Source organism: Branchiostoma lanceolatum, chromosome 3, assembly GCF_035083965.1.
Source record: "Branchiostoma lanceolatum isolate klBraLanc5 chromosome 3, klBraLanc5.hap2, whole genome shotgun sequence".
In the NCBI taxonomy this organism is placed as follows: domain Eukaryota; kingdom Metazoa; phylum Chordata; class Leptocardii; order Amphioxiformes; family Branchiostomatidae; genus Branchiostoma; species Branchiostoma lanceolatum.
The window spans coordinates 20,957,397-20,984,636 of record NC_089724.1 but is presented as its reverse complement, the minus strand read 5'-3'; the positions used below and the strand labels follow the sequence as shown (position 1 = coordinate 20,984,636).

Genomic DNA, 27,240 nt, shown 5'->3' with positions numbered 1-27,240 from the left:
CTTAGAATAGGTTAGGATTGAACATGATGAATATTTGCACCAACATGGTAGCTTGAAATTAACATAAGGTCAGCATGAGAGATTTTTTATCTAAGAATCTATGATGCATCAGATGTAGTGTTAATTTTTGGAAAAAGTCCATGGGAATTATTGAATGCCATTGCATGGCATTGTTCTTATTGAATGTTGGAGGTTGGGCTGTGGTAAGTTGTCTGTACTTTACACAGTGTTGTTTTTGGCATATTTCTAAATGAGTAAAAGGGAACAGTTGTTTTGTTTCTGTAAGGTCCCACAGAAATGTAGACAAGGTTTTTCACACCTAGTTTTGTAGTGAAAAGGAGGTATTTACAATGAAAAGGACAATCATTACCTAATGAACTGGAGATTGGAAAAAATACAGTTCCATTGTAGCCCTTTTTGGGGAGTATTGGTAGTTAATGCAAGTAGAAAAATTTTTCTTTTAAAGAATGCTGTTAACATTATATCAACATTTATCCTTGATTTTTTTGCATTACCTGACCAAATTGCTTATTCGGTACCTCACCATTCATTTTGCATATATTTCATGCAGTGAGTTCTCAATCTTTGCAAGAGGATCTCAGCCAAGAATTCTTGAGATATGCACAACAGAAAACAGCAGTTAATTTGTAACAGATATATCTTGCTCTCATGTGGCACTGATTATGTAAAATTTGGTCTCTATAATCCTGATAAACATGAATGTGTTAAGTTATGATGTGGGAATAGTTTTTGTAGTCAAATATGTGTCCAAATTGTTGCTGTATGCACACAAATGCAGTATTTTTTATGTGAGTTGTTCTGCAGGGTTGATAAGAATTGTCTCATGGTTGGACCAGAATAAGTTGTCTACCCCTTTATAACACCGCCACCAGAATAGGTCTCCTGAAGAGATGTGATTTTTCCTGTACAAGGTTTTGTAAATGTAATGCCTGGAAAAACAAGGACATGCCCCCCTACTGTATTCAAGGGAAGATGTTGTTTTTCTTCTCTTTTTCTCTTGCTTTCTTTGTTATAACAGGATGTTCATGTAACAGTGGGAGTTCGTCTCTTTAATCATAACGAGAGGAGGGAAATTCATTTTCAGAGAAAGAGGCTACAAATCCGCTAAAACAATTGTAACACCTTTAAGCCTATTAATCCAAAAGATCTGTTTTAATTTCATTTAAATTTTTTTTGTGGTGGTGCCTGTGGGGGGTTGCCTGTATTGATTAAACATGAGCAAAAGAGGAGACAGAACAACACACATGTGCAAAATCTCCTGATAGGAAAAGATGATAGTTGAAAATGTTACCATATGCATGTAAGTTTTTGACAATGTTACATGGTATGTTATTTACCTCCAAAATATTCAAAAACAAAAAGTTTATTTTATTTGTGTTGCTGCACAACAACACAGCCTACCAGCAACATGTTAGCTGACGGATTAGCAGTGTTGTATGCAAATGAGGGTCTGAGGTGGGTGGTTACCTGGCAGTGTGCCGACCTTTCCTGTGCTAGGAAACAAAGTTTTGTACAATGACAATTAATACCAGCACCAGGAAAATTACCTCCGGTTTGCATGATCTTTTACCTTATTCTGATGGAAGAGCATGATAAGAATATTCATAGTCTTGGAAAAAAACTGCCAAATCATAGGTTGTGGATTCAGATTTGATGCAAAGGCCTGGTTATGAAGATAGTATGGGCAGCATATCCTTTTGCACACAGAAAAGGTTAGTGTGGGTACCATGTGGGTAACCAGCAAGTGAAAAGATTGAGCCAGCGGTTACTACAGAGAATGGTACCCAGGCTATCTGTAGATGACTGTAATTCCAATTTCAACATTATACATTAAAATAAGTACATTTTGACATTGGCACCTCCATACAAGTCAGACTGAATATTCTTGTCTTTTGCAATGTTTATTTTATCAACTGAGTTTCAGCCTTGCAGATAATCAGTAAAGGTGTCAAACAATTTACTAATGACTTCCTGAAGGACAGCTGGTGGTCCTGTGTAGCTTTTGTTGAGGGAAGTGGCCAGGTGATACGTATCTTGGGAACACCTGTAAACTGAGTTGAAACTAGCAAAGTTATTGTATGTAAGCGCAGTGTGTTGTGGATATTTTTTTTAGGTATCATGGGCTTGAGTTGTAGTTTTTGTGATAAATCGTCATTGGCAAATTCATCATGGATGGTAGGAGTAAATCTTGCATCTTCCGTACCTTAGCAAACCATGTGCCCCCCCCTCCCCCCCAAAGAAACAAAGCAATACCATAACAGATAAAACCAATAGAGCAAGCTGTTACTATTTCGTAGTTATTTCCAGACAACTTGCTGCCTTTGTACAGTATTACTGGTGCCAACAACAGAATAGACCTGCCATTGTGCCAGTTTTACAGACAATTTAGGACACAGTTACAAATGGTTGTATTCCTTGTCCCCTTTCCCAGGGAATGGGACTAATTGGATTTCTATCCATAGTAGATCACCAGGACACTGACAAACTTTCATGGAATGCCATTCAAGGGAGGGTAATGTAATAGAAAAAGTGCAGATTGAGAAGGGGCTAAGATTGCTGGGGAAAATTTGATTTGAAAGGAAACTTTTTGCAATGAGTATTCACCAGTTTTTGGGGACGGTTACCACTGGTAGTTAGGGGAATGCTTTTAGTGACAGTAGGACAGCAGGACAATGGTGTCTGTGGAATCTGCTTGTGTCTTTGTTGTATCTTTGTGTTTGGTTATTTCTGGGCCATTTTGGAAGGAATGCAGCAGTGCAAATCCTATCCCTTCGGGGACTAGGTTTATTTGGGGCATTCCCAGGCTGCCTCTTAATACCAGGGACAAAGAGACCTATTTCCATTCGAAAGCTTTAGAGTTTTATTCAATTAAGCCTTGACTGTAGGTTTGGTAGGGGAATGCCCAGGTTTTCTTGCTGGTAGGTTTATGTTTCAACTTTATCACTGTCTCATTTGACTGCATAGATCTACACATGTACTGGTAGAGGCATTGTTTGGGGTGGTGCTGAAAATTGCCATGCATTTATCCGGTCATCATACATGTACTTGCATTTGAAAGAGCGTCATTTTGTTACTTCACATTGGCGCGACAGTTGGTAGGACACCTTGTATCCACTTTTGCTTGAGATATTCTGAACTGAGAAAATGGTAGCACTGAGCTTGCCAACAACAGATAGGAAATCATGGAAAAGTTGTTTATTCTGGAGACGTTAGGGAATGTAATAAAGCTGCTGAACGGATATGGAATGTCACTTTGGTTCCAGAACTTCAGGAAAGGCTGGTGTGTAGGAATCTGGCTGCTGCATGTGTGATGAGTTTTGAGGACAGTTGAGGTGAGCCAGCTGTTGGGGGAGGAAGGGGCCACTCTGGTCTCATCCATCTCTGCCACTTTGTTGACTCTTTTGGTTTCATCTGTGCAAACTTCCTGGACCAAAAACTCTGAATATTTCTTTATCTGTGGGCACATGTGGAAAACCCAAGGATAGTGCTGTAGTAGAATGGTTTGCAATCTTGCCTTCTCCTTCCAAGCTCGCCACAAGTGTGGAAGTTTCCATATCAGCCATGATCATTGGTTGGCTACCATTTAAGAATAGATAATATATGTTTGATAGTATCTGTCCACCAGGCTTTGTCCAACTTGTTTTGTTGTTGGAGCATCGTTTTGTTGCATCGGGTAAAAAATGATGACGGCTGCAAGTAACTTTATGATCACATTCAGGTCTGTAATAGTTGTCACATTATTTGTACAAGTTGGACTTCGGCATGGAGTGAGGATGGAGGATAATTGACAAGGAATTGTTGCACTGTGCTTTTACATTGTGCTTTCAACCAGTGACCTCTGACAAAGAAATCTTTGTAAACATTGAAGGATTCTGTCAGTGCTTGTCTATTTCAATGATAACATGTTATGGACACATGACCTTGTATGTTACATGAATTAACCAATACAATTAGGAACTAGTGGGCAGAGACAAAATTTTGATATGGCAATGACTAGAACTGGAGCAGTACATGCAGCTTGATTAGCTGGTCTTGCCAAACTGAAGATGTGAAGGAGCAAATTTACAGACTTCTAAAAGGTTTTAGGCTGACATTAAGAGAGCAAATACTGTTGTCAACTTGTGACGTTGGTAAATTTTGAATGTTCTCCAGACTGATTAACTATAGAACAGCATCTGAAAGTGCCTCCTGTCTTATCTCTGGCAAATTTGATAAGCAAAACTGACAGTTTTGGGGCATCTAGTCTGACAATGGGTATTCAATGGTTTGTAATCTTTCTGTAATATTAAACAGACGGCCAGATTCTATTCAAGTTATACATTTTTCTATAAGTTGCAGAAATATATATCAATGTTTGTTTGCTCACTGTGGATGTGAAACTGTCTGAAATGACAAAAATGATGGCTTAGATCGGGACAGGTACAATTCATGATGGTCAGTCGCAGTGTAGAACTACTGACAAATGTTGGTGGTAAATATTGAAATAAAACTGTTAGCAGTTGCAGTACTTTGATTGTAGAAACTGAGCTAATTTTCCCAGTATGCCATGTGATTTGCTCAGCAAACATGATCTGTGAGACTGCAAATTTAAAGGATGTGTTTGCATGCTATGATTCATCATTGAACAAAAACACATTTATTTGAGACGGAGCTTTGAAGTTCCGCTCAAAGTTGATCTTCAATGATAACACTTCAGGGTTGGGGTATATGCAAATTTTGCCCTTATAGATCTTTTCCCTCTTCTCCCTAGAAGATAGTGGTACTACATCTAGCATCAGAGCTCAGTCAACAAAACGAGTAGGCAAGTGGTCCGCAGAATATGCAATAACAGAATGAAAGAAAAACTATATGTATGTTATGTACTTTAAAGTTGTTGCAAAAATAGTTCTTGCCACCAGAGACCATTCAGACTGATCGGATTGATCATGTGGACAACCAGGGAGATGTAACTGGGTTATAACCCAGTTTCTCCAGAGCCTGGTGAGTGCTGCAGTACATCAAATCTATTTAGTTGCCTGATTGCGTATGCAAATTTGTGATGATGTCCAACCCAACAGGTTTTGTTGGGAGAAGGGAAACTGATCAGTCATTTAATGACATCCTCTGCATGGCCGTCATAAGGATGTTGCCAGTGTAGTTTTATAGACAAAACAGTAAGATGGAGTGTTGTGTATTTATAGCTGGAACCTGTTTTGACCATTTTGTAAAATTTGTTGTGGGAAGCAGACATTGTACAGTGACAACAATTTGGTAGAAAAGTGTTACCAGGCTGGCCTGAATTAGAGCATGAAGAGAAGGGAACATCTACTTTCTTCTTTTGTCTGATTGTCTCCTCTACTGTCGACCTGCGATGAGTCGCCATGTTAAGACAAAGATGATTAAATGTTAATAGTAGTAGGTTCGTTGGTCTGATTGTCTTCTATCACAGTATTTCTTTTGGTTTGGTGCCATTTAGTATTGATCGCTAATTGTGTTCCCAGAGAATGAGCGACTGGCCCCAATATCTGGCCACCAATCCGCTTTCCCGCCTGTTGCATGCTATTATTCGTGGTGGTAGCAGTGCACACGTCTTCGTGTTGACTTTCTCTCACTTGATCTCCCACTAGGCAAAAGTCAGATCGGGGCTGTTTGTTCCCGTATTTGTCCTTTGTCACAAAGATAAACAAGTCTCTAATGCTTTTGCTCTCTGCTCTGGCATGTTTTGTTTGCATGAATTTTGCTTGGAAAGATTTAACACAACATAAAACCTTCATTATCTGACAGGTCTTACAAAATGATCTCCAACTATGTAAAACAATATACTTTTGAAAGCCTTGGCATTCATGGATACTGGGTTATATTTGGGTTGCTTCCCCTGGTACAAGGATTGGTTGTCATGATAGGATCCACGCTGTGGGAGGTAGGAGCCACAACAGTGGCCCTTTTCTCAGCTAAGACCTAACAAGAGACATTTCTTGTTATCCTTGGGATCAACACATCAGATCCTTTCCCAGTAAAGGGATTGGTTACCGTTCATGCTCCCCGATTTTCTCCAGTTCAACTTTTGGTGCTCATTCTCCTAACTGGTCCAAGTTTGTTGCTAAAAAGGAACATAACTCACATTGATTCATATTTAGACAAGTGTGGTGCAGTGCATTTGGAAACAAGGGTCTCTCTTTTATTGCCTGCAGGAAGGGCTGGGCCTTTCTTCAGCTTAATTACTCCAGCGAAATGGACAAGACTGGTTCAGTTTTTATTCCGCTTCAGTTCTCTGGAAAAATGGTCAAATGGCCATTTGCATGTTTCCTCACACTTAGTTTTGTCTTTGTTTGCCCAAATCTGTTGCACTCAGTCAAGTTTGCTTGAACTGTCTGTATTTTGTTACCGTCACCAAGGCCATGTAATTTCGTTGTAAAGGAGTTAACTTATAAAGCACTACATCATTGTCCTTTTATGCTTTAAACTTGAGATAATCAATCAGTGAGTTAATGTTGCTGTAGACATACATAGCACAGACCCTGTGTGTCCCAGATTACTCTTTTGACTCTTGACCCTTTGTTTTGGTTGGTCAGAAAGGTTAATGCAAATTAATCAGGACTGGGTAGGAGGGGGACACCTGATCACACTGGCCCTTAATACCTAATCCTGATACGAAAGGTCATTAAAATTCTCATTACCTATTACAGAGCTGATCATGCTGATACCTCAAATTAATGGTCAGCAGATAACTTCTTGATTTTCTTCCCGGTGCCGCCGTAGTTATAATTCTGTCGTTTGAAAACATTGATGGCATGTTCAGTATTGGTGTTCTACAGTTCTAGGCTCCCAGGCTATTCTAGACTCTATTTTTTTTAGACAACGAAAGTGATATTTCTGTTTATGGAGACATCTGGCAGGGATGTCTGATTGTCTCCCCAGTCACACTCACCTCCCTACTTATCAGTCTGAAGAAAGTCGCCAGAGTGGCAGGAAAGGCAGAGATTGCCCTGCAGTGCTATCAACCTCCGCCTCTCAAGGTCCGAGAGGGGACCTTGTTATGTCTAGAACAACAGTTTTGGTAATTGGGCTGGACGTCAAGGAGCGACTTTTGTTAGGACCCCATCCATTCTTGTCCCTGCGAAAAATGATGTATCTTTCTTCGATTCTGGTTATGGCAATCCTTGTCAAAAATACCTTTAATATATTTCGCATCGGACCATTGCTCATGTGACTTGAGAAATATACATACATTGATGGAAGATGCAGCTGGAATATGATATCATGGCCTTTTATGCAGAGGTCATATTGCAAGGGCTTGCCTTCTGGTCTTGAAAGATTATATCTATTGAAGGTTTGTCTGGTCTGATATGAAATCCTTACCCACAGTCATACCAGGACTAACCCTTACTGAACAAATATGCTAATGTGTGGGTAACTAAAACAAAGTATGGTTGGATGCCAGAGTTTCATCTATTGTCCTTAAACTTTTTGATGCAAACTGATGTCAGACATAATATACCCCTTCAGTCAGTCTGGAGTTGTACAATATTGATCCATAGAAAGTTTTGATTGTTAGATGGCTGCATGAAAAATGGCAAGGAAAGGCAAGCTTTTCGTGGAGTTTTGTAATCTACTTTTCTTGCAGTCAATACAGGTGGCTTTTAATGTATTAAAAGGGATAGTCACACAAAGTAGTGGTATACCTTCTAGAGCAGGAATGGTTGGGTCTGCATTCCTAGGTGTATATATACCCAAACAAGGCCGTTGACCTTTGCTCGGAATCCCATCATGCTGTGCAAAGGCAAACAGACCATCCATCCTAGAAAGGAGAGGGATGCAAAAAACAGGGTGTCAAGTGCACTTGGAAATAATGAACCTTGGGAAGTTCTGTACCTCAGGTCCAGAGAAAATACTTAAAAAAATTGTCTAAAATGTTTTGTCTAACCTAGTTTCCAAGTCTGCAGAGAGTGGAAATCTTTGTGCTTTTTGAGTGTGCTGCATAGACAGCTTAATTCAGTCATTAATTTTGTCAGAAGCAAGGACATTTCAGGTACTTTGTAGAATAGAGCAAATAAAGTTTGATTAAGCCCACCTGCATCATCTAGACAGTTGCCTTCTTTGTATTTTTTCTTGGTAAATCACTTGGTCAGTGTCGTGTTCCAACTTTTTCACATGGTAGTGAAAGTAGGGTTGTCATCTGTTAGGAACATTCAAACCTCCTGGCCCTGCTGACTTGGCTGGAATAAAACAACATTTGAAGAAGCATTGCTTTACCCACTTAACCTCAGGCTCTTGGGGATATGTCAACTATTTCTGTCTGGGGAGAACATTTGTACCATATGCTTAAGTCATTTTGTACTTAGCAGTGGCCTAGAAGCTGAGTATCCTCTGTGTGAAGTTGGTTGCTTACTTTGGAAGACATGCCAACTTCAGAGTTTGGTTTACTTGAAATGCAGAATTTGAGAATTGAACTTTGGGGACCGAAAATAAATAGCAGATTTCAGTGATATTGCCTTGTTCCCTCTAAGGTATGGAGCATACAGCTGTCATGTTCAGAGAAACATTTGTAACTGAACTGTCCAGGCACTTCATTGCCATGTTATTGTTTTGAAAAATGTTATAACGACCCGTGGGAATTTGATGGAGCACAAGCGTTGGTCCTCACCTGTTACCTGTAGGACAGCTCTTTGATGAAAATCTCTCTCTCTTTCACCCACAAGAAACTCATCTTAATTACTAATTAATTGGAAGACAAAGTAAGATAACAACAAAGTAAGATAATGACTGTTTCAATATGTGTTTGACATCAAGGATGTCTTCTACACCAGGCCAATATTCAATCAACTTTAAGAATGTACAGTTTTTGTCAATGGGATGTAGCATGGTCGAAACAAAGAGCCCAAAGAAAGGCAATTAGCAGAAAAATGTATTGCATACATGACTTAGCAATGAGGCTGACTCGTTAGTAAATGGTCTAATGGAAGACTTGCTAGATTAATTTTGGCTCTGTGGATTACATCTGGACACGTCAGGGAACTGTTGGTAATTTAACAGTAAAGTAAGTTGATCTATGTTAGGTCTGCAGTATCATTGATGTCTAGACATGGACTAAGTAAAACCAAGTTACACTTTTATACAGGTTCTCAGTCTTGTCAGTATGTGTTTGGTACACGTCGTCCAAAATCTGCACCTCCCTGTGGTGGCCCTGGAGTGGCACAGTCCACTTATGGAACCAGTTTGACCAGTTGCCTGTACACAAGGGGCCCTGGGTGTGCAGCTCACCAAGCACCCATTGATTGACAGACAGTAGAGTCAATAGAAGTAGAGTAAACATTCCAGCCAATGTTGCAAGGGCATTTGGAAAGATGGTGTGCATCCTGATACAGGGAGTCATCATCAGGGCTTGGTTGATACGGACTGAACTTCCATAGTGCAGAAAGTTAGGTGAGAGACCCAAGTTACTGAAGTTGTGAGGTATGGGAGGGGAGATAGAACACTAGGAACTCTGTACTGTACTTGTTAGATCTTGTAGTGAGTGTTGTTTTGTAGTAACAGGCCCGAAGCTTGCAGCCAAAGACTGACGTCTTATGTAAGTAGAAGCTGAAAAAGATTGATATCTTAAGTGGAAAGGTTGTGGTAGGAGGTTTGAAACTGTGAGGGAGAGTGGAATATTTATTTATAGTATGGCTTGAACAAGCTATCTTGTAGTGTCTGTAGTACTAAGATAACTGTGAGAAAAATGTTGGTATCATGGTGCCTTCCAACAAGATGCTTAATTTTAGTGGGAAAAAGAACATGTTTGGTGCCACCAAGGGGAAAACTGCCTGGGAGAAAGTTGTCTAAGTGGAAGGATCTGAATGGCACTAGAATATGAAGAGGAATAAAACGTATGCAATGGGGGTCGTGTATGTGCTCAACAAAAAATCCTCATCCTGTAAGTAATGTACTAGGCTCTCTTTTTGTATTAGCATGAGCATTTTTCTGACTCACAAAAGGCAGTAATGGTCAGCACATTATTCCCTCAATGGTTTTCTTTGTTCAGTTCTCATGCCCAAGAGGCATTTCCCCTAGTAGCGTCTGCTAGCCATGTTTTTTTACACAGGTGGCCACTCCGACCCACTCATTGGGCTGTTTTTGCATCAAGTGTCCCAACATGGTGCATGGGTTCTTTATTCAGTCCCCGTTTGATTAAACACTTGAGATTCCTCTATAATCCGAACAGTTGAAGTCGCCAGGATCTTTTACAGGTGTTGAGCTTCCTTCTTGGCCATAACTAGGTTCATTAGTTCCCCATGGGTGCCTCTCACAATGGGACCTTTCCCGCCTTTCCATTGATTATCACTGTCAGATCTTGGTGTCAATTTAATAGAGTCAAACTGCCGCCTCTCTGCAGGTGGACTTTGCTCAGGTGCCATAAAGCCACGCAACTTTTAATCACCGGGATCAGCTTTGTGTGTTCTGTGCAAATGGCGTGGGGCATGGAGGTTTGTATTGATACCGTGATTGCTGATAGGAATCTTGTATAAAAATCAAGGAGGAATGCAAGATGTTTACAGTACTTTCACAAAATGTGTGAGAAACTGTTGTAGTTTTACTGTAGCATACATAGAGGTTTACAGATCCAGATGATGGTAGTTGGTCATAGGTACCACCTGTGTATAGAGTAGTCACACATTAATAGGGAATATGTCCATTCTGTGACAGGTTTGTGTGTGGGTTGCTTGGGAGAAGGGCGTGATCCTGACTAAACAAGAAAACTGAAGGATTACAGGTCCTGTAGTAAACTCATAGGAAGCTATATTCTTTGTTACACTGTTTGTCCGTGAATAGACTGAATGTACAGTATTATATGCCCACATTCTTGTTGTTTGTGAGAAAGTGACAGAATTTATATGGTGCCAAACTTTGGTACAGGTATGCTGTTGATAAGATGTGATGAAAATTGTGTCCTGTCAAATAAATGTTTTAATCTCTTTTCCAGATGACATTAGAAAGAAAAAAATTCCTTACAAGCCCTTTCCCTACTTTGTTGTTTAATATCAAAGTCTTAGCTAATATCATAAGTTCTTACTTGCTACGGAATGGGTTCTATCAACTTCTATGCTATAGTGACGGGGTTTGCAGGGAAATGGAAACTTTCCATCTTTCTTGAGAAAAAGGAGTCAAAGTTGTTTTTGTGATTTTTTTATCTAACCCCAGGAAATGTTGTGTTTTGTGCAGGTGTTGTGAAGGCCCAGACTGCAGTCCACTGCTGATGTCTTGCAGGAGATAGCACCTTGTTCCTGCGGGAGGATTCCACAAGCCTGGCAGTCAGAGCCGATCATGGGCCTGTGCAGGTGCTTACAGCTGCGCCTGCTGCTTGCTGCCATGGCAACAGCTGCCATGGCTGCAGTCACCTCAACCCAAGATGCTACACCGCACCCAGGAGGTAAGGGTCCAGGTCTTGATGTGCAGATTTCTTTGTGGTGTCAAAAATGCCAACGTATTTCCTTCTGCATTGAGTGTGATCAGTGGATAGCATTAGCAGTCCTGTTGAAGCAAGCCATGTCTACTATAGTATATTGAATGCATGAAGGCTATAAGTATAACAGAAATGGTCACTAAGACATCGTTTTTCAAAATACAACTGGAAATTTACCTTTTTTTTGTGATTGATTGTGGAAAGTTGCCAGGATTGTACCTCTGATCACACTCTAAGAAGCAGCATATCTTGTGTTGTTGTTCAAGTGCTTTTAACCTGTAATTCAAACCTACAAGAGCCTTAACATTCCATTGCCATGTTGGAGAAAGGTGTGGCTAAAAATCCTGAACCCAAACCTGTCATTATGATAATATGCTGACAAGATTGTTGGTAATTACGCCCTCACCAGTGACTTGGTCAGGTTCACCTGCCCACACGTAGACCTGCGTGGTTATTCCAAGAGCCCAATCTCCTTAAGCCCGTCCCTGCGATTGAGTGAGGTGTGCCATTCATGCTTGCACGAAGGTATAATATCATGGTGTCACTCCTTAGCGTCCAAAATTGTTGCATTGTGCCACTCTTATAGCGGAACAATGGACCGAATAACACCAAGGCTGACAAGTTCAGCTTGAACTGTTTCGCACATGTGGTTTGATGGGGTAACCATTGTTGTGCCTTATCCCAGCTGGGCTCAGACAAAACCAAAGAAAAGATAGCCTTTTAGATGAATGTGTACAGAAAGCAAAGTGTGACTAGAACATTAGCGTTGGACAATATCTGTAGACCATAGTGTTTATGCAGTACTGAGTGATGTATACATACTGTTTATTTTAAGATTAAAGCGTTGTGTGTTATTTTCCCTGCAAAAGGGCAATAAGGATGGTAAAATGATGTCGGAATCTGAGATGATTTTTTTAGCTCGTATTGTACATAGTTATTGCATGTAAATGAAAAAAAATTGTAAGATTTACAAACTCAAAAAAGGACATGTTAAAGCTAACATCACTTAGAAGGATATGCATCATATGCCATGTATGCTGGTGTTTGATTAAACTCACAAAACTATCAGTTACCTGACTAAATTGGGGACGAAGTGAGCAAAGATGAAGGTGATTGTTGCTATTGTAGAAAAGTGCAGGTGGGTTAAGAAGCCATCACGTAGCATTTATTTATTCAAATGTTGGTACAAAAAATATGCCAACTAATGTCGTAACCCTCTTCTCTGGAGTGTTGAGATTGAAGTTTTAAAGGACACATTGCCCTTCGACAGCTCACTAAAGTAAAGAAACCAAGTTGTAACAGGCAAAACCTGTTGAGATAGGCAAGGGGCCATTCACTTTGTGTAGGGACTAGAAAATTCCTTCATACCAGCTAAGAAGCCCTAATGGTAATCCTGGCAAAAGCTGAGCTAACAAGGATGGCCAATCGTTATCCTTCAGGAAAAGTGAACGAAGTCTTAAGTGTCTTACTTCATCTCTACATCCTTATCACAGTGTAGAGGAGACTGTTTCTGAAAGAGGGGGTTTACAGTTTTTTTTACTTAGTATTCGTAAGTGCTAGATAATGACAGCAATGTTAAGATGTAGGCTACAAAAGGCAGGGGAGACAGATGATCTTCAGTAAGTTAAAACCAAACTGTATGGTACTGAACAAAGCCTTTGATCACTTGATGCAGTTGCTCAGCTGTGTTAGTTTAGTTTACCTATGGCTTTCTCAATGGAAACTTCCATTTGGCTGTCCAGTATGGTTATCAAAAATGCCAGGCTATAAATTTTGTTTGCTAGCTTGTCCTTCAAGTACTCTTTTTCTATTGCAGGCAATTTAGAAAAAAAAAACCCTGTTACTTTGAAGTGTCAATCTGTATGTTGACAGGTCACTTGGCAAGAAAATCAGTAGACATGTGTCCATCAGAAGTGCTGCTTCATATAGTGAGAAAGATACATGTCATTTGCTTGTATCCTGGAAGGGCGAAGCAGAGTAAATAAAACGAAAAGTAGTTCAAAACAAAAATGTTGATAAAACAATACTATAAAGGCCAGTGTGTCCTTGCCATGCAAAATTTAATAAAGACTGATGTAGGTTGTGTACTCAGTGCTTGCTTCCTGGCGTCTCCCTGCGAATGAGCAGATTTTCAAACACAGAAGGTATACACCTACATTCATCTCCTGCCAAAACAAGTCAAATATTATTAGCCCAACAAAGAGGCCCAGTGTCACTCTCTCATTCTGGCTGCAGTTCGCGTGTTTGAGCTTAGGATTAGAGCTCTGTTTGCCTGTAGCTGGGACAGAATCCTGCTCCGTCATAATCACGCAGGCGGCGGTGTAAAATTTCATGAGTTTTTTAATACCTTTTACGAGTCTGTGTACTTGAATTTGATTTGAAGCTCAAAGGATATTTAAATGTTTAGGGCGAAAGCTTGCTGGTGTTTGATTTGGCTGTTACCATGGGTTGAACACTTTTGCCCCTTATTTGTACTTAAACAGATAAAACCAGGCAGAAAAGTGCATTTGTATATGTTGACGGCATTTTTGCAACAAGAGTAGCCAAAAAGTTTATCTCGGTCCTATCAGTGGAAAGTAACCAGGCCAGAGGGATATATCTGTGTTACTTTCCTGGCCGCCAAGAAGCAGCTCACTTTGACTAGCACATCACTACAGGCTTTATTAGCACCAAAAATATGCTTCTTTCAAAGGACTTAGAAAAGTAATTGTGGTGTTTGAGACTTGGTCATTATGTTAGAACAGTTATTTACTCAAAGTAGCTATAAATACTAGCAATTACTATCCCAGAAGCCTTTGCTGCAGGGATGATGTCATCTTGTGATGTAAACATAGGAGACTGGTAAGTAAGATTTATGGTGTTGAAGAAGATTCCAGGACATCAGGAGACAGTCTGGCTAATCTTGTTTGAAAGTCAGTAATTTATCTCCATTGATGGTAGCTTGTAGAAAACCAAGTGTTTAAACCAATTATAAATCCTGGAGGCAAGTACGATTGGGAAGTATAAACAGATCTTCCAAGAAGAGCACCAAATGTAACATGTTCTAGTAATTCAAGGCAATTGTTTTTGCTAAGCAGTCATCACCGTTTGATGTGTGTATCCTGACTGTTACTCCACATGACTGGCATTCTTCCCTGGGTTTTGTGGTAAACAGCAATGGTTTCAACACTGTCAAGGCAAACACCAACACATCAGCTGCCCGGCTGCCCTACTCCAATGTGACATGTGACTTTTAGCCTCTAGCTAGGATAAAGTTGAAGGCAATAGTCTGTTGTGAGACACAGAAGAGTTCAGAAAGGTGTTTGACCGAGGAGCAAGAGTTGGTTGTTCAAGCTGTTCCTTTCATGAATAGTGGGATATGTGTTTAGCAAGATGGTTATTGTTTTAGATTTCCGTGTTACCTGCTATCTTGAATGAGTATCTAATGGCGAATTTCTCCAGGAAAAGGTGGCAGGAACTCCATGTGGAATACATCACAGAGAATGTTGGTGATTGTCTCTGATTGCAGCATTCCAATCATCCTTTCCCAGAGAGTGTGGTTCCAATTTACCCTATGTAGGTGAGCGATGGGATGTCAGGGAGGGCACCAGGATGTTCCTGTCTGGAAGAGGATGTGGTAGGAAGGAGACCAGCATGACCTTAGATCCCCAGAGAAAATTTTACCTTCAGAAGTTTGGCTTCATACTGGGTAGGGTCCCCTAGTAATTACTCCTAGAAGTCTGGATCATCTTTTGAGATGAGTCAATCTTGTATGAGCCTGATGCTGATTTTTCGACCTTCTGGCTGGTGGAGTCATCCCGTAGAAATGATCTAAATCTTTAACTAACTTCTGCTGATTTTCTGGAGATATTTGCAAAATTCCAAGTTCTTTCTCTGTCTTAGCATAGGAAGTCTGTATTATCTTTTGAAATGAGTCAGTTTCATGAGCATGAATGACCCTGGTCACCAATCTTAGATGAAATCTATCTCAGGCCAATCATCTAAGGTTAAGGTTAAAGGTCACAATCTGCTTCATTCCTCAGACCATATAAACCAGAATACTCTATAAACCAGAATGTTCTGTCAGATGAACCCGCTATATTCATGTCAGATATTCACAGTGATGTTTTGATGAGGTCGTCACGAACGTTCAAAATCCAGAAATTTTATACAGGTGCTGATGTACAGCAGCAGCAGCTGCAAGCAGGAGTGTTGTGACTTTTACATGAACTGGTTGTGGCAGAGGTTTCCAAGAATGGGGCCTATCTATTTTTGCTTTTCCCTGGGCTGTGGCCAAAGTAAACTGGTACTAGTGGGTATGGACTTCAGCAACTGTTGTCATCAAGTATGATATCTCAAGGATGTGTAACAGGACCACTATAGTATATACAGTACTATATTACGGGATGAAACTGAGTTGCCATTGATAAACATAAAACGTTTTTGCCACTGACTTTTTGTGTGTGTTGGCATCCCAATGTTCCCTCCAGTAGTTTAGTGGTTGCTTATCATGAGGTTTGGATGTGAGAAGATTTGTTGCTATGACTGCCTGGAGCAGGGAGTGCGCTGGAATGCGAGAGACGCAGTAGACGCTTTGTAAGACAAAACATCTTTGGCAGAATTCGGGAGTAACTGATTACGTCTTAAGGCGATTTTGATACGGCAAAGAACAGTTGCAAGTGTGTCAGACCAATTTTTCATTATATTGGCATGTGCGATAGCTTTGGTTTCCTTTATATAACCCTCTTCCTTCTGTATACAGATAAGCTTACAAATTAGGGACTGAAGGTTTAAAGAGAGGTCTTTGTGAATGCTGGAAGATAAAGCTGCCCTCCCAGGGGCGTATTAGTCCTCCCTAGCCTGTTCAGAAAAACAACACATCACTGATCATGTGACTTTGCACCTGTCAATCACCAGGAGACCACTACTATCCATCATCTTCATGAAGATAAAAGATCTGAATAACTGCCTCCACCTTGGCCTGGGGCAGCTCACCCATAAAATAAAGGAGCCACAGTAGAAGTAACAGTAGCCTGGTTGTATGTAACAAAGTGCTCTCCATATTTTGATTGGTTGATTTTTGCCCTCAGGAGAAGTTGTTTTACTGTTTGTGTGATCTAGCCAACAGTAAAATTTTGTGAGCAGTAAACTGGAAGAGTATGACTGATAACAGTCTCGTCAATTTTTCACAATAGTGCCTTTCATTTTGGAGAGTAGTAACAATAGACACATGAAGCTCTTGTGCCAATGAGGTTTTACAGACTTGCAACATGATCTAGATCTTGCAAATACCAATTTCTTACTACTTTATCTGGTGGGTGGTAGGTTTCTTCCAGTTGACATTCAGCAGACCTCTGGAACCCTGAAAATGTTGAAATAGAGAAGGCCAAGGGAATATCAGTAAATTGATTCTTTTCATATGAATTAAAATAGCAAGGCTGCATACATGTACCTGTAATCTGAAGGCGGGGGAAATCTCAGCTAGCGGTGGCTTAGGAGGATGAAATATTTCAGGTGAACTTGTGTGGGATTGCAGGTCCTTCCTTCAGGGGTCACATTCCTTACATGGCTGGTTGGAGACAAAGCTGGGAGCAGGGTCTTACCCCTATCAGACCAACTGTCACTCCTATTGTGTTCCCGAACACCAACGCTTGTTTCCATCCTATCATTGGTACAGAAACAAAGTACTGTTTGAATGTAGGTTTAGCCTGAACTTATCTGTGTAATGCTCCCCTCCAGACTCGCTGACTGCAGGCAGTATACCTGTGTCAAAGGAAATGTCAGTCTGTTGGTGGTGGTGGAAAACAAAAGGCTTTGAAAGGAGTAATGGTTGAAGATCAAACATCACTTTGCAAGCTTGATTTGAGGGAATAATGGCTATATGACGATGAAGTATGTTCAATGTTTTCTCAAGATGCTAACGTTTCTCCAGGGGCACCCATAATCGTTCAAGGCTATTGGGTCCCAGTCACGTGCATCAGAGGAAAATCACCTGTGCTGCTGAAAGACGACACACGTCGTAATAAGGATGTTTTAACCACCAGTTCACCAACATGGGCACACCCTTACTCGTTTCTATTCCCAGTTGGAAATAGTACCAGATGTACCAAGCTTTTTTCTCACTGAATGAGTTTTCAACCTTCTCCCTGCCTGGAAAGCTTTTTGACACCAAATCTGTGCAAAATCAAGGCATTAAATGAAGATGTTATAAGTTCTAAAACTGTGCTTCTAAGATTAAATGTTCAGGTATTGGGTGACATTTGTGAATTTTTTGGCAGCCATACTTCAGATCCTGAAAAGAAGTCAAGTTTCAACCATCTGTCTTTATATTCTCCGTTAGCTTGTGTGCTCCAGTACAATAGCATTGTTAGGAATTAAACACCTTGTGAAATTCTACCCAAGGTCAGTGGGTAGAGGGTGTGGGAATGTGGGTTATTAGTGACCCCATCAGTCTACAGCATACACATGTACTACAGCGGCAGATGCCCTGTGCTTGGTCTAAGTTCTTATACACAAGTATGGAAGGGCAAGACTGGTATTTTGTGTGCGCACAGACTGGAAGGGGCTACAGCATTCTCTTTGAAGTATTTGTTATAACAAAGTTTAACTGTAAACTAAATGGAGGTTTGACCTGAACTGGAAAAAAGAATCAGATTGCTGCTACAAAAATAATTTAGTTAATACCACTGGTTTCTGTCAGCTGTAATCGAAGGACTAGTCTCTCTGTTGCAAGTGAAGAGAAATATTTGAAGTTGACTTTCCCAGAAGTCTCATTTGTATGGAATGTGTGGAAATGACTGTGCCAGCAAAGAGTGATATTTCCTATATATCTAATATGTAGTACAATGTAGGGCACAGACTGTAAGGCACAGTATTCTGCTAGTCAATTAAGAAGGACGGGTACATTTTGCCCGCCCTGCAGCAGTGGTTCTACCCAGGAAGGCTCTGAGACATGTTTTTCCTCAAGTGTTGGGATGAAAGGAGGAAAGGATCCAGCTGGAGAAAGTGCCAAGCCTTCCGCTCAGTATTGTTTGCAATTGTTTGCTCCTTGCAAGGAGTTGCTAAAGCTGTCAGTGGGTTAAGAGGTATTACTGATAGGTCTGAGTTGGGCAAGACGGAAAACTGATACATGTTTTCTGTTCACCATGATAAAATCATGCTTGTCTCAAAGGTCTTGAGTATAATCAGAATGTATTTTCTGTGACCTGTTGATTATAACTCATTATAACTTATAACTCTAGACATGGAAACAAGACAACATGACGGAAACTAGTCCCACATTTGGATACTGTATGAAAAATACCCAAGGCATGTTAGCAATGTCAAGAATAAAGATTCAGGCCTGTCTCTTCCAAAACTTCATATGGTAACTGTTTACTGTTATGTCTTAAACCTTGATATTTCAGGTTTGAAGGAAACGCAGAGCGCTGCTGACAGAATTTTTGTGTATTTATGTATGAATGGCCAGGCAAACAGAGGTGTGTGCAGCTTGTTTGCAGAAAGCACTGATCAGACTTCCGGACTTTTGTGGACCTCCAACCTTGTTCTGGAAACCCCTCTCTGCTGTGGTCTGGGTTACAAGGCAGACTGGGCAAGTGTGTAGCTATGTAATCATGAGTTTTCACTGTCTCCAACCCTGACATGTGCCAACACGGATAAGTCTTGAGCAGATATCTTTTTATTTTGTGCAATGCTTGAAGAGAATAAATGAATAGGCAGTACTCTACCCAAGACATCTCACAAACACATCATGGTGTGTCCTCACACGGGGCTTGGACCATATCTCCTAGGGATACATGAACAAATGGTATTGAAGGTTTTGATACCAGGAAATTGGAGCTTGTTTCTGGTTATAGACAGCTTCATCCTATGTGAAGGATTAATAGGTATCATTTGTTACATTCTGAAACCATTGATGTTTTTTATTTGATGAGGTATGCAATATATAGTGCGTCACAAGCAGGAACATTCCAAACCATCCTAGCATGTCTGTTATGATATGTCGAGGAGATCAGCATGGGGCATAAATCAACAAAGCCGGGATGGAGGCATAACTACAGGCTGTTGGGCTGGAATTTCTAATATCTGTTGTGTCAGGGACCGGGGAAGGTTTATGATAACTGAGGACCATTAACCCCTTTCTCTAATAAATTTGTTTACCAGGTTCCTTGGTAGAGAGAGAGGCAGCATTTTCAGTGTCAATGAAGTTATTAGTATCACTATTAAGTAGTTCCATACTTCTTTCGACTGTTTGAAATTCGTATGGATAAGTAACATTGATGCATATGATTCCAAAATCCTTGGTAGCTGTCAGGTACTGAACATTTCTAGAAGAACCAGCACACATTATTTCCAAAGGTATTGTTGAGATAATTGCAGCTTAGACTTGGGTCAGTGATGGAGGATTACCCCAGGCAGTGAAAGCCCTTTCTGAGGGAATGGTTTGTGCTAGAGTTGTTTGTGTTGCCTTTGTCACCAGGAGGTTATTAGGTGTGTTTGAACTTCAACTTCAGGTTTTCTGTGCAAAGTTGTGTGGTTTGTGCTTGGAAGAAGTTCTTGTTATGGTGTGGCACTGATTTCTGAGTCAGATGGATATTAGTTACAATTATTACATGGATGGCTTAATTTAGGGCTAGGGTATGTAATGTAGAATATTGTTCAGACTTGTATTTTGTTTTGTACAGTATGATTTTCTCTTGAATGGATTTTCTCAGTCCTACATCCATAATGATGGCAGCATTGTTCTCCCTTACAGTAAGGTGTGATGATTGGGAGGTGAAGATAGAAATAGAGGAGCTGTAACAAAAGGAGGGTGGTGCTGTGTTGTTTTAGTAAAACCCACCAGACTGGCTTCTTGTTTTTATACCAGACTACTGCAAGATGCAGGGGATAATACAAAAGTTTCATGCTCTCAGTAAATATCAATGTTACACTGGGCGGTTGTGAATATATTTGAGCTAAATGGTATTGCCACAAGATCCGTCAAGAATGGCTTACTCCGCTGTGGTGGCTTACGCCCATGGACACAGGAGTGGTTTTTGGAGGACGTTAATGTCAATCTATAGTCATTAATGAGTAGTCACTCCAGGCTGCTTTTGTCATCGATTCCTGGTTACTAATCTTAATTGAGAGGGAAGAAGTGGAATTAATTCTTACATTTAAATCCAGTTATTAGAGAAGTATTAAAACCTGACAGCTTGGCTGCTGGATACCAAATTTGTTCATTATAGCATACCCAACAGTGTTTATTGACTGCGTGAGTAGGCATGATTAACCATTGACCAATGTTAGTAAATTCATCTGAATATTGTCTTGATATTAAAAAAAAAGTGTTCCAAAACTTCTTGACAGAAAAGGCAAGCTAGTTTGGGGTACCCCAAAGGTGCGGCCTAGCCTATTCTTTTCATGGTGATTGGTCAGCACGGCTTTGTAGACGTTGTATGTTCAGCGCTGTATAAAAACGTAATACGGTGTTCCAGGTGAAGTGGACTATCTGTCCATTACTTCCTGTGATAGCTTTTGGGGCCCCTCCAACCATGGCCACTGCTTTTTCTGACTCTTTGTCCACAGGAACCCCGCAGAGATCAGCCTGAACACCTTAAAAGCCCTTGAAAAGAAAACTTACGATATCCAAAGGTATAGAGTGGATTAGCTTGGAAGTTTTGTCAACTTTCATAGGAAGAAAATGCAAAATTATCATGTATGAACAGACATAGGATAGGTTATATTAGACAGGTTCGTTATCGATTGTGCAGCAGTTTGACAGATCTAATTCACGTGCCACAGACCATGACCTCTGTTGTACACTGTCTAAATATTTCCATTTCTCCATTAGCGACATTTCACGAAAACCGTTCCTAGACCATAGCTTGATGGGGGGTTAAGGTACATGGTTCGTGCTCCTTGCTTTGTTTATGCCTTTTCTTTGCATTTGAACCCGCATCAAGTTGCCTAATTAACAATCGGCCCCATTATGTGCCTGTGCTAATATTTATCCTTTGCCTTTCCCTCCTGTTTACCAAGCTCGACCTGATCTCACTTAGCGAGTCAACCCCGCTTTCAGATGTGTAGGATTTAATTAAGGTTCAGAGATGATTGGAGGCTGTCCGAAGATGCATTACTTTCCAAACGTGACAGTACAAGGGGCTGGGTTCTTAAACCTCACCCTTGCTTTCTCTGCCCCTGGCCTGTTTGTATAGCCATAGAAACTTCTCATTGTCCTGCTCCCTTGCATGAAATACAAGTTTACAGCAATGAGAGCAGTGTTGGCATAGTCTGCTGAAATTTCATCCCCAGAAACAAACTGGCATGGAATGAGGTGGCAAGAGCACAAAAGGCCGCCTTGTGGCCGTAACAAGATTTTGTGGTCTTTTCAATGCCTCAGGTAGTGTTTCAAACTCAGAGAACTGGCAGAGCATTCGTGCCATGTGTCTCGAAAATTCAGGCCTTACAAAAGTACAATGGGGGAAGATAACTGTTTAGATTGTGGAGCCAGTAGTTGTGATTTGTAGCCTAGCTTTGTAAATTCAAGCCAGACTTTGTAAATTGTAGCAACAAATCAGACCGGAGCTAACTACAGCTGTGGTATGTTCCTCCAGGCTGGGGTTGACCTGTTGTCTTATTTCAAGGCTGTGAGGTACTAAAAAGCCTTATTTGATGGCAGGCTGTTGATAACATAGATTACATCGAGTTATACACGTGAGTCAGTATGGCTAGGGCCAGCATAGGCAAAGAAACATGGCCATAGAAATATTTCTATTCAAGTCAAGCGAACTGTTCAGGCATTTCTGTCTGTTGTTTCGAACACCTGCAATTGAAAAGTGGACAAAGTGGAATCGCGTAGTTCAATACCTTGGCCACAAACACCTTCCTATTGTCCCCAGGTAGCTACAACATACCTGTCGTCACCTACAGAGTGGGCACCACACACCTGTGGCCAACAGGTACCGCACAGCCAGGTACATTTCCCCTGGGGTGGTGGGACATGCCTGCTGCTTTAGGTCCCAAGCTTTCTGAGAAAATTACCAAGTATCTAGTATCTTAACCAGGAGAACATTTGTGTTCAAACTTGACCTAGATAAGTCATCACTGCATTTACACATTCTCAGGTAGTTACGTCTGTTTGTATAGCCATAAATGGCTGGTAAAACAAATCTTGGAAAGACTTGCAAGATACTGTTGGTTGTGTGGTTCTGTATTCATGGCCAGACCTGTAAAACTTCTTTCCAAATTTATTTGTTTTGACTGAAAAATCGTCAAATTGAGCAGCGAAGTATTAATGTTCTACGACAGGCCCATACCATAGAGTGATAGCCAGGCAGTTGTATATCACCCATGGTCAACATGACTGGGGTGAGTATACACAGGTGTGGACAGATGCAGCAAGCATGTCACCTGCCTCAAAGCATAGGTGGTATCTTAATTGTAACCCACCAAATAGCTAGCTGATTGTGGCTTTCTGGAATCTGTGATGTTTAGAAATGTTCCCTCATGTGGAAGGTAGAAATCCTGATTTATTGTTTTGGGGATGCTTTGAAGTTTTACTGCTGTTTCCGACATGGTCAAAGGTCATACAGCTTAGAAAGCCACTGTCAACTTCAGAGGGAGATGTAGTTCACTAGGTAGATATGCGTAGTCATATTTCTTAAGGGGATGTGTTGAAATCTAGAACTGTGTCCTTATTACTTTTGTAATGGAGAAGTGTGTAGCTCTGTTTAAGTAAGGTATTAACACAGACACTGGTGTTAAGGCTTACCCTGGGTCTAGCTGATAGATAAGATTCCCTGTCCAGCACCATACTATTGACTAAGATGTAAGCCGCCTTTCAGTTATTGTCATTTCTCATGTCCTTTGCTAAAAGTGCTAAATAAACATACATCAAAAAGATGTAGGTAATGGTTGAAGTGTAAAAGATTTATTTTGATTGAATCTAACTGACAAATCATTATATTGAGTTGCAAAAGGTCTTCATGTTCTACAATAAGGTCTATATGTGGATATAACTGTACCAGGAAATTTGCATTAAGTGTTCTTGAAGAAGTGTTATTGCTCGCCTGAACTGTTGCCAAGAAATCTTGTCAGGGTGTTAAGTTAAGAAGATTTTTTGTCTGTTTCATGTTTTGTGCTGAAGAGAACACAAACAGATAAGATAAAGATACATGAGACAGAAATAACTTTGAGATAACTTGTGTTTCAAAGTCTCTCTCTCATGCTCTTAGCAGTTGAGCTGAAAGTACAGTATTCTATGGTACATGATAGCGAGACCACTGTGATTTTAAATCATAATTAGGCCTTAAAATGACAGGCTGTGTGGTTGAGATATTACCAAAGACGTCTTATGGGTAAATGTATGTAAGACTTTCCTCCTGTTCAGTAGTTCTCAACATTCCACTTGGATCAGAACCTTAGCAGGGGATTCTCACAGGGACTTCCATAGGAAGTGCAGGCAGTTCACCCTTCCCAGCTGTCCCTGACAGCCAGGGAACCAACCAATGGTGGACCAGCAAACCTAAGTCCTGACTTCCTAGGTTTCTCCGATAAGGTGGCTGCTGCTGTCCAGTGCTGAGAAACATGTCAGAAGTTGGCATTTCCTGGACACATGCCCCGTTTTAGTGCATGCTGCACGGTGATAGCACGGAGCAGGCAGCTTATGCCTGTCGTAAATGTGAAGAATTTACTGGATGGTTCTTCAGTTTGTGATAAACAGCCTTAAAATAGCATCTGACAAAAATCTAGGGCAAACTGCAGCCACTGAACATAAGACATGTTCTTGGAAACCGACAGTATTCACAGTAGCCAAGGACGAAAGCTATAAAACATTGTTATTCTGGTAGAGGAGGACAATGTATGGCACATCTCACTCAAATGCACCTTTTCTTATGGTTAGGATAGATTTGCTAACGTTCTTGAAGAAAGCCCTTTCTTCAACAATTATTTCAATATATGACATGAAGGGTTTATTGCTTTCTGCATTTCATCTGGAATACAACTTTAAATCGCATTTGTGTTGTCTCGTTGCAGAACCTCCATCCTGGAAGAGCTCCCAACAAAAAGACATCAGCGTGTCTTTAGGACAGACGGCAGAGCTTAGATGTAGAGTGACTGGAGACCCCAGACCTTCTATCGTGTGGATTCACAATGGAATTGTTATTCAGGACGAAATGCCAAGATATGACTTGGGCAGATTTCGATTGACTATTAACAATGTCCAATGGGAAGATGAAGGCGTCTATACATGTATAGCAGAGAATTCCTTTGGAACAATACAAGGAAATATGACATTACATGTACATGGTACGTACATCTTCTCAAACAGCACCTCTGATAAATGAGTTTCTTCACACTTTCTAACTGTAGCTGAAGGAATCATTCCTGACTTGTTCCTCTGACCTCTTCATCTCATTTGAAATATTTTCTCATTACCTGTTCCTAAGTTGTATTGAGAAATGTAGCTGTCTCACAATGCTCACAGCAAGAATGTTCTACAATGCAGCTATGACAGTTTTCTTCAGAAATGAAGCCTACGTATCATTTTGTACATTGTTAAATTCTTGAATCTGTAGTATTGTTAGGAATTGTTATATCTCATAGTAGAGTTGTTTTGTGTGTCTCTCATTAACGAGTGTGTCCTCATGCAGTTCCCATCTCCCTAACCTCTCCTCGCATGCCCCATCCTCCATACTGCATGTTGCATGCTCGTGCCTAGCCATTAGTCTGTATATTTCAGACGATAATTTCTCAGGCGACGGAATCTTGATGGACACCATAGGTGCTGAAGGTGTGGATGAGCTGGATGTGGGTGACCTGGCCGCCCTGAGGGACGGGGATGATGAGGACTATGCTGCAGATGAGGAGGATGAGGAGGACGAACCAGGGATGATTCATGATGATGGTATGCATTGTGTAAAGGGTTCTGTAATCATTGGATAACAGAATATTATAAGCCATACTTTTCAACTTTTAGACTAACCAAAAATTGGTATTGTATTGAACCAAATTGTAGATAAAAAAGGAGATTTATATGATAGTTACGTAGATATGTCACATGATTATGCCAGCTGAAATCCTTTTGAGGTTCACAAGACAAAACAGCAGCAATGGAAAAGTTACTCCTTCCGGATTAGGTTGGTATTGTTACCCTATACTGCAGAAGATGTGAGGCACAAGAAGAAAATTGCAGCTTTTCTGTGTTACCAGCAGTTCCCAATGACAGAACTTGGCATGCTTGGGTTTCCTGTCCTGCTGGATTTCCTGCCTGTTCCTTGACAAGGAACAGATCCTCTGGTCTACCGTAAAGCTTGCATTTTCTGTACCAACACTTCAAACAACGCTGTGCAAATGTGGAACAAATCTCATCTGTTTAAAGGTTGTGCTAGGTTTTCAAAGGATTTCAGTAATTGTGACACTAAATGTTTCATGGTTTTGTTTAGTTGAAGACATTTCTACACCAATGTTGTGATATTGGCATTCATAGTTCCAAGCCTAAGTTCTTGGCCATTTGTGGTATCTTAGTGTGAAAGCCTTGGTCCTAGTAGGCCTGTTAGGACCATGTGTCACTGCATTGCTGTGGTTTTAGTCATTTACTTTGAAGCAGATAGCCATATCTTAAAATTCTTGGCCCGTGCCCCAATTCTGAACATAAACCAGGACTAGCATGTTGCACAGTTTGTGTCTCAACTTGAATAGAAATCAACTTAATGAAGTCAAAATACTGAGCTAGAAAGTAGGGAACCAATGTTAAGTAAGTGTGTACCCCTTTTCACACAATCTGACCAGTCTTGGAGTGCAAATGTTGCATGTTTTGGTGTGACATTCCAACAACAGCTTTCTTCCAAATGTCATGAACTTTTCCCTAGATTACGAAAAGGTTGAATGCCAGCAAGACATTTCTTGACTTGTTCTTCTCTGTTGCCCAATGGTGACATGGTATAGTAGGACATTCTTTTGTAGAATCCGCTGACTCCATGAGTAGAGCACGACCATACTAGGTACAACACAGTTTCTGTAAGTCCCAAATCCACCTTTATTATGTTTTACCAATCCTCAAAAGTTGGCTTTGCAGCAGTGCGGAACTAGCCTACTGTACTTGTGCAGCATCCGGAGACTGCACTCTGTCAGACCTCATTCATCACAACCGATAAATGGAGATGCTGTGAATAGGTCCCTCAATAAGCGCTTGTGGGCACAGTAAAGCCAGTTGCCCTTGTCTATCAAGATTTCCCCCCCACGATCCTCACTATTCTTCCCATCAAAAGCCAGCTTTGGGCCAAATGACGCTTCACGTCTCAGGAGCTTCTATCCTAATAAATTAGCTTTACGTGTGGCTGATGTGTCAAAAGGTATTAATTATTACTATGACATTATGGAAGGAGAATCTTGAGGTACTGCCACAAATATAGTACAGAAAAGAGAAAAACATGGTTGTTCTTTCACCAATAGAGAGAAGAAGCCTGAAATGAGAAATATTTGTTGCCTTTCCAGCTCCCCATCCACCAGAGTGGCAGAAGCCAGAAGATAACCAGAAGATCATCGCAGCCCCTGCTGGGAACACGGTCAAGATGCGCTGCCCAGCAACAGGCAACCCTCGCCCCACCATCAGATGGCTCAAGGACAAACAGGAGTTCCGGGAGTCCGACAGAATGGAGGGCTACAAGGTGGGACTTGTCACTTGTTGACATGGCATGTTATTACATTTTGTAATCCATGAAAAAACAGAGGGGAATAGATGATTATATGGACGTTTTTCAGTCATGATGTGCTCATGTCACAATTGATTTCTTAGTACTGATATATCAAAGGGAAATGGCTAGCAAACCCTCCCT

At 40.8% G+C, this 27,240-nt stretch overlaps 1 protein-coding gene across 9 annotated transcripts in view; it reads left to right on the top strand.

Moving 5' to 3' along the window:
- Positions 1-27,240, top strand: part of LOC136430974 (fibroblast growth factor receptor 2-like) — a 76,370-nt gene that overhangs the window by 30,694 nt on the left and 18,436 nt on the right. For 6 of the 9 annotated variants that reach the window (XM_066422111.1, XM_066422115.1, XM_066422116.1 and 3 more), the window contains 4 exons: positions 11,200-11,407; positions 24,440-24,712; positions 25,146-25,310; positions 26,900-27,072. In XM_066422111.1, the coding sequence (XP_066278208.1) occupies positions 11,302-11,407; positions 24,440-24,712; positions 25,146-25,310; positions 26,900-27,072 (717 nt within the window). In that variant the 5' untranslated portion in view covers positions 11,200-11,301. Of the gene's footprint in view, positions 1-9,258; positions 9,424-10,372; positions 10,464-11,199; positions 11,408-24,439; positions 24,713-25,145; positions 25,311-26,899; positions 27,073-27,240 lie in introns of those variants that run through there. The other 3 variants (XM_066422109.1, XM_066422112.1, XM_066422114.1) reach the window with 3 other exon arrangements.